The sequence below is a fragment of the Sceloporus undulatus genome, chromosome 3, assembly GCF_019175285.1.
Source record: "Sceloporus undulatus isolate JIND9_A2432 ecotype Alabama chromosome 3, SceUnd_v1.1, whole genome shotgun sequence".
NCBI lineage: Eukaryota > Metazoa > Chordata > Lepidosauria > Squamata > Phrynosomatidae > Sceloporus > Sceloporus undulatus.
Genome location: NC_056524.1, coordinates 219,182,239 through 219,189,894, shown reverse-complemented (window position 1 = coordinate 219,189,894; position 7,656 = coordinate 219,182,239). Strand labels below are relative to the sequence as shown.

At 42.3% G+C, this 7,656-nt stretch overlaps 1 protein-coding gene across 3 annotated transcripts in view; it reads left to right on the top strand.

Moving 5' to 3' along the window:
* Positions 1-1,325: 1,325 nt before the first annotated feature.
* Positions 1,326-7,656, top strand: part of DGKG (diacylglycerol kinase gamma) — a 124,446-nt gene continuing 118,115 nt past the window's right edge. For all 3 annotated transcript variants that reach the window (XM_042458001.1, XM_042458002.1, XM_042458000.1), the window contains exons 1-2: positions 1,326-1,364; positions 3,474-3,811. In XM_042458001.1, the coding sequence (XP_042313935.1) occupies positions 3,745-3,811 (67 nt within the window). In that variant the 5' untranslated portion in view covers positions 1,326-1,364; positions 3,474-3,744. The remainder of the gene's footprint in view (positions 1,365-3,473; positions 3,812-7,656) is intronic.

Sequence of the window (7,656 nt, the reverse complement as noted above, 5' to 3'; positions counted from 1 at the left end):
TCTCCCTTGCTTTGACAATGATAGTGTGGTGGTGGTGATGATGATGATGATGATGATGATGATGATGATGATGATGATGATGAGAGTCAGCTTGAGAGGCATGCACGCACTGTTTCTGAAGCCAAGAGAGTGTGACTTTCCAAAGTGCCTTTTCTGTGTGTTTTTGGTTCTTTAATGGTGATATTGATATCAACAAGCCTCTGAGGCAAGGCCAATGTAAATTGCTGTGATTTTTACAAACTCATGCACAGTGAAGAAAAACCAAAGTCCCTTGACCAAGTACACACTTCTGAGAAGTACACTTGGTGCAAGAATAGTGGAACCACCTTGACATGTTCAATATGCATAGCCATGTTAAACCATGCTAAGTGTTAAACCCAAGGGGTTTGGTTATGGAATAAGCCTCTGAAATATGCAAGAGGCCACGTTAAGTAAAGCCATGTGAAATGCACAAATGTGCTGTTGTGTGTGTTTTGGAATGCAGGTTGGGGGTGTTTGGCCAGAAAGGGACTGAGGAGGAGAGGGCGGGCACACACCTCCTCCTCCCCATGGGGCTTTGGTGGAAGCTCCGCCCCGGCATGTGGCTCCACCCCCGGAGGGTGGAAGCTCCACCCCCGGCTTCGGCCCCCCGACTTGTCTGAGGGACAGCAAGCTGGCCCCCAGCTCAAAAAGGTTGCCTACCCCTGGTGTATGTAATGGCATTCTGGGGCAGCAATCGGAGGGAAAGCAAAGAAAGAGGATGCAGAGATGGAATTCTGAGGTGAGGTATTATTATTACTATTATTATTATTATTATTATTATTATTATTATTATTATTATTGTGACAGATTATGTGCATGCTTTGGGCTGGAAGGGAAGGGAAGAGGATGGCATGGGGGGGAGGCAAGGGCTTCGGAGGTGGCATTGGGCTTGAAGGGAAGGGAAGTGAAGAGGTTCCAAAGAGGAGGAAATGCTGGGCTGGAAGTGAGGGGGAAGCTAGAGGCTGGCATTCAGAGGGAATGGAAACCCATGACTTTGGTGGAGTCACACTCTCTCAGCCTCAGGGCAAAGGCAATGGCAAATCTCCTCGGAACCAATCTTGCCAAGAAAATCCCAGGATGAGGTCGTTTTAGGGTAATACACACAACACACAGATACACCTGGAGGTTTTTAAATTTGACAAGTTGGCAGAATATGTACACCCTGCTGCCAGTTTTGTTTTTTTTTTTAAAGGAGGGGGGAAAGCACCCATTCGGTTGGCCAATGGCTGTAGGATATGCACCTTTGATGAAGTGGAAGTGAATTTGATTGACAACAAAGAAGGCTCCATTTTAAAGTGGTACTGCAAATGTGAACTTCAGAGGGGCAAATTACATCGATCAAGGTAAAGGATAATACGAACTTCTTTCCAGGCAGATTCAGTATGGGGGCAACTGGATATGTCCAGTTCTATCCAGAGCAAATGGGCTAGTGGAAATGGGGCCTGGGTCTCAGATTTCTACTCAATATTATGTTTAACTTGGTGAACTCTCTCTTGTGCCCTTCCATCCCAAGTAGAAAGTAATGAGTGAAGCAGAGGAGTCACCTTTTTTTGAACAGCTTCTTTCAGCTAGACAACAATCACCATCCTTGACCATGCTGGTTGGGATAATGTGAGTTGTAGTCCAACACATCTGCATAATATGCTTTAGGGAAAGATGAGAAATGGCAAGGAGAGAGGCAACACAAGTACTTTCACTCTACCTTCCTACATGAATCCACTTTGTTTGTGTGTCTGTGTGCCTTCAAGTCACCTGTCAACTTATGATGATCCCATTAATTTCATAGTGTTCTCTCAGGCAAGGAATCTTCAGAGGTGGTTTGTTCCTTCCTCTGAAATATAGCCTACTCATTGGTGGTCTCTGATTCAAGTACTAACTATAGTTGATCCTGCTTAACTTTCAAGATCAGATGGGATCTGCTGCCTTTAGGCTATTTAGGCCTAGGTTGGACTGAAAACAACAGTTACAGACATACTTAGATTTTGCAGTGGTATGGCTCTCTTCTATTTCCATTTTTCTCTGACACATCTTCATATTAGTGGTTTCCAGAGCCTATCCAGGTTATCTTTCCCTACGCTTCATACCTCAGGGTCATGCCTTTCTCTCTTAATGTCATGCTAATCATGTTCTTTGGTATTTATTGTGTTTTTATTGTGATTTTTGAGTTTATTGTTAAATGCTCTGTGTAGGAAGGTGGCACAGTAAGGAAGGAACAATCACCCTGTTCTCAGGATAGAATGGTGGGAGGGGACATTGCTACTTGTATTTAGTTTTTCTGTCAGCCCAGCCCAGAACTGATACCATTTCCTAAGCAGAGGCAGCTGGTAGCTTCTGTGTTAGTGGGACTATAAATCCTCTTTGGTTTTCAGTCTGCACATGAAGGAAGCTCTCCAAGGTGCTAAACCCTATTCCCAAAATAGGTTCAGTACCTTAGATAGCTCCTTTGAAGTTCAGTGTTAAAAATGAGTGAAATCACAGGTCCTTTGACAGCCAAACCACTAGCTACCACTGTTCCTTCAAGTAGGAGAGACAGGAATAATTATTTCTGAAATGGCAGAACATTTAGAAAGCTTAGATGTGCAACAAAAAGGCCTAGAACTGCTATATTTTCCCTGCTATGGTAAAAACCCAGTTATATCAGTTGAAACAAAACTGCTACTAATGCAGCATTACCACTTTCAGTGTTTGCTGGAGGAAGAATGACAGTCATGGAGCAGTTCATTTCAGTATTTTCAATTTGGGACAGTGGTGATGATGATGATATGTTTCCTGAACAAAGAAAATGACATCTACAAAGAAATGTCTCCCCCATCTTTGGGAATTCCGGTTGCTTTGTATCATTTACACAGAAAATCAAGTTAATAAAGGATATCACCATAAACCCTGTAGTTGTAGAATCTCTGGGGCACATCAGGTTCCACAACACTGTGGAAGAGTTTATATCTGTGAGCTGTCTGTCTGTTTAGTAGCAGAAGTCACAGTCATGTACACATAGCTGCTCATTTCTAGCAGGGGTGACATAGTGTGTGTCCCATTAATGCCAAACAACATTCCTAAGGTCATCAGACACTCAGGTTTTAAGAATGTAATTTCCATTTTAGCACATCTCTCTCTACCAAACCATAAGGGACTGGCCATATAGAGTGGTGAGGAATGTAGTAGTATATCTCGTGGGTGCTAGCTTAGTGAAGGTTGAGCTAAGAGACATCTGTCCATGCAAGATTATCCAGAGAACTCCTGGGAGACTTGAACTTCAATCTATCTGGTCTCCAGCCCCTATATCTTGATGAAACTACTAGCCTATTTCCTTCTGTGAGACCAGGCATTTTATGGCATCTGTTTTCTTTTCCAAATTATTAACAAAGCTTTGAGAAGCTCATGTCTGCCTTCAGCAGAAAAAAGTGCCTTGGAAAAATCAACACGGTTCTATAAAATGAATATCTTAATTTTAGGTTTGAAGATTCTGGCATTCTTCATGAAGTCTTTTCTGATGGCACTCCTCAGCACAGTGGTTTTAAGGACAGCTATGAAGAAACCAGATAAAACATCCTCCATGCGGATCAGAATTTGATTTCTGTTATACACATCTAACAGCTGTGACATATGTACAGTTGGCATGCAAACTGGAGCAATGACCCAGAAAAAGGTCTAGTTCTAAAGGTGCAGTTTCTCCAAAGGCATTTATAAGAGGTGGGCATTGCCTCCTCTGAATTCACCTGAAAGATGAGTGATGGCACATGGATCACACTTAGTCCAGCAGAGTTTGCTCAGCTCCAGCAGTATTCTGAGTGTAAGTACTATACCTATTTTATGTGCTCAAGTGTATGTCATTTTGTTGTGGATTATTTATGCTGGCAGCAGAATGCAGTCTGTCAACAGCCTCGGGCACAGTAGGGATAAAATGCATGTTGTTCTTGTCTTCTTTTCATGGAATAGTACAATTCATCATGTACTGTAGCATGACATATCATCCTAGGTGCTTGCACCACCAAAGATGTAAGCCTGTACCATAAGGATTTGTAGTTGATTGCAGTGCATAGTATTCTCTGCTAGAGCACTCTAGTCCACTTCCTAGAATTGTACTTTCAGACAGCACAGAACAGTTCTAGTTCAGCCATGAAAGTGTGCTACCAATGCTCACAGGAGGGGGTGGGGAGGAAGCAGATCAGCCAAGCATCTGTTTACAGACTATGCTATTTACCCTAAAGCCCTCAGCTGCTGAAAGATAAAAATTCTAAAGAGTAGAATAAAAGGCTATTCCACAGCCAAAATAGTTGACAATGTAATTTGTAGGAGCTAAATTGAACTGAAAGAAACACAACAGGGGCAGTCCTCCAATTTGTCCTCCTGAATTACATCCTACTCAGCTTGTTGATAGACAAATCTTAAATGGTATTGAGCCTTCCTCAACCTGGTGCCCTCCAGCACTTTGAACTGGGATTGGTAGCAGTAAAGCTGCTTCATTCCCTGTAGTTGAAATAATCTGGACAGCCCTGGGTTGGGAAGACTGGACGTCATAAAGTCTATGGAGTGAGAACACCCAGAGCAATTTCTTTCCCACTGACCTTATCACTATGAACATAATCTTTCAGAGAATTTAGTCCAAACTTCTTAACATTCATGACCAGTTTAAGAGAAGGAAAGCTTATGCATTTGAGCAGTCCCCTTAGTTTATTTTTAGAAACTTCTTTAGACATCTGAAGGCAGATTCCTGCTTTTAAGCATTTTCCCCTTTGGCATTTCAGTTTATTTTGATCTTTTTGGTCTGACTTCCTAATCCAGGGCAGCTCAGCTGTGAGCCTGCTGGGACATTTCAGCTCCTGGAGATCTGAGACCTCACTGTAGAGATTTAAACACACACAGAGAGAAAATTGCCATCCATTGAGACATTTTATTGAATAACTTTTCTCAAATATTTTTAATAACAGAAAAAAGGAAGATATGACCACACAGTGATAAATTAACTCAGAGGGGTGTATGTTTGTGCAGGATGCGTAGGAAGTAACACTGCTTTCAAGTCCTCTTCACTCAGTTGAGGAGCTATGATACTAATGTGGCTATGACAGGACCAAACTTGAATCTTTGGTCAAAGGGATAGACATGACACTGAGCATTTAATGTTGATCTGTAAACTTTGAAATAAGCAGAAAGTATGTTTAATTATTTACATCTGGGACCCTTTATAGTCAATACATGTAACATGAAGGCAGAAGCAAGACTAACCTAAACCATCCACCTCACACTTTTTGTCACCAAAAGGGAAAATACAGAACTTGAAAATCTTGGGTTTTGTACTATAGTTTCCAGACTCTCACATAGTCAGCATAGATAGTAGCCATGATGGGATGAGGGACTTGGAGAGCTGTAGTCCAGATTCTGTGAAAACCTTCATATTCCATCTCCACAAAGCGAGATTAAGGTGGCTGCAACCCAGCAGAAATTCTAAATAAATATCCTATTTCAGTTCAAGTGTGATGTGTGCTAAGAGTGGTGTCATAAAAAATTTATCAATCAATCAATAATAAAGGAAATGCTAACTACAAGAAACAGCAGCACAAATGTCTTCATATGTCAATCCCTTTTCAACCCTGAAATGCCAATGAGATTAACAGCTTCTTTTTTACTCCAATTCTCAAGTAACACAGAATGATGCTGATAAAAAGCATTTCAGTAGGTTCAGGAATTAGAGGAAATAAACTACACATGCTCTCCAACGGGTCCCAATTTGAAGAGACAGTCTTGAATAATCCTCTGCCTTCTACTTTTTAAGCTCCTTACTGGGTAGGTGTTCAGTGTTGAAGAGACAAAGAACTTTATTGCACACCTCCCCCCCCCCCCTGTTATGGGAACTGGAAGGGGACTCTTGGGGCCATGCACAACATACAAAAAATGGATTTTATCGCACAGCAAATTGTCCTCAAAAGGGCCCATTCCGTTTCCCGGTGCCAAGTGGTCCCTGTTCAGTGCTGAGGGGTGTTATATGTTCTGACTGTGGAAAATGGCGCCCCTCAGCACTGAACAGGGACCGCTTGGTGCCAGGGGACAGAACGGGCCCTTTGAGGACAATTTGCTGTGTGATAAAATCCGTTTTTTGCAGGTCACGCACAGCCCTGAGAGTCCCTTTCTAGTTCCCATAATGGGGGGAAAAAGGTGTGCGATAAAGTTCAAAGTCTAGTTATGGTGTCCAACATTTTGCAGATGAAAACTGGGAGACATGTAACCAAGCAACAACACATTGTGCTCAAGATGGGAACAGTTATTAATGAGGAAGAACACAAACCTAGGAGAGGCTGCAGCAGTTTGCTTTGCCTCATGCAAAGCATGACCTGTAGGCTGCATGCAGTCCCTAGTTCTATTTTTGTGGCCCCCAGGGGTTCCAAAGGAGTCAAAAATGTCTTCCTCTTTTGCTCCAGAATTGAAGCAAAAGCACTCTAGGGTGTGTGGATGGCATTTCCACAATGTTTGGAGACCCCTTATCCTCCCTATGGATCAAAACCAATTTTTGCTTAATTTTTTAAAAATTTTGCCCCAAAATGCTCCAGTATGCCTTCTGAGGGGCATGGAGGCATTTCCTGGGTGTTTTGTGGAACCCCTAGGCCAATTTAGGCCCCCGAGATGCCATTTTAGAAATCCCAAACACAGTAAATATTCCTTTATCCTCCTAGAGACATTTGGGAGCAAACAATTAATTTTTATTTTTTTATTTTTGTGGGAGCAAATGTGGCCATTCAAGGTCTCCCGGGGGCTAATGCAATCCCCTAACCTTCCACAGTTTCCCACTACTGGTCTACAAGGAAGGGCAAGTCTGAACCCCTTCTCTCCTCTCCTCTCTGGTAAGTTAATAATAATAATAATAATAAAATTTATTTATACCCCACCTCTTTGTGTAGCCCAACCAGGGCAGCTTACATGTTAAAAAATACAATCGCCAACCCCAATATCCCCCCATCCTAAAATACAATTAAACAATTCATAATTAAAAACATGCTTTAAAAATAACAACAAAGAAACAGACAGGCTAAACCGTTGCTGTGGCAAAAATCATAGGTATAGCAGATTCAACTTTATTGGTGGCTGGTTATCTATTCAGAAAAGGCCTGCCAGAAGAGATCCTTCTTAACAGCTTTTTTGAAGCTGTTTAAGGTGGTAATATGACTGATCTCTTCCGGCAGGCCATTCCATAATCTGGGAGCAGTTACCAAAAAGGTCCTCTGGGCAGTTGCATACAATCTAGTTATTATAGGTTGCAACAAATTCCTCCCAGAGGACCTGAGTGTACAGGGTGGATTATACAGAAGGAGGACGTCTGGCAAATAGGTTTGACCCAAGCCATTTAGGGCTTTAGAGGTAATGACCAACACCTTATACTGGGCCTAGAAACTGATAGGCAGCCAGTGAAGCAATCTTAGGATCGGTGTTATATGGTCTCTTCTAGTTTTACCTGATACCAGCATGGCTGCCATGTTCTGTACTAACTGGAGTTTCCGCAGTGAGCACAAGGGTAGCCCCATGTAGAGTGCATTACAGAAATTGAGACAGAACGTTACCAGCACGTGCATCACATTTTCAAGGTCCCTAACTTCCAGGAAAGGGTACTATTGGCATATTAGCCGAAGTTGATAACAGGTTAATGGA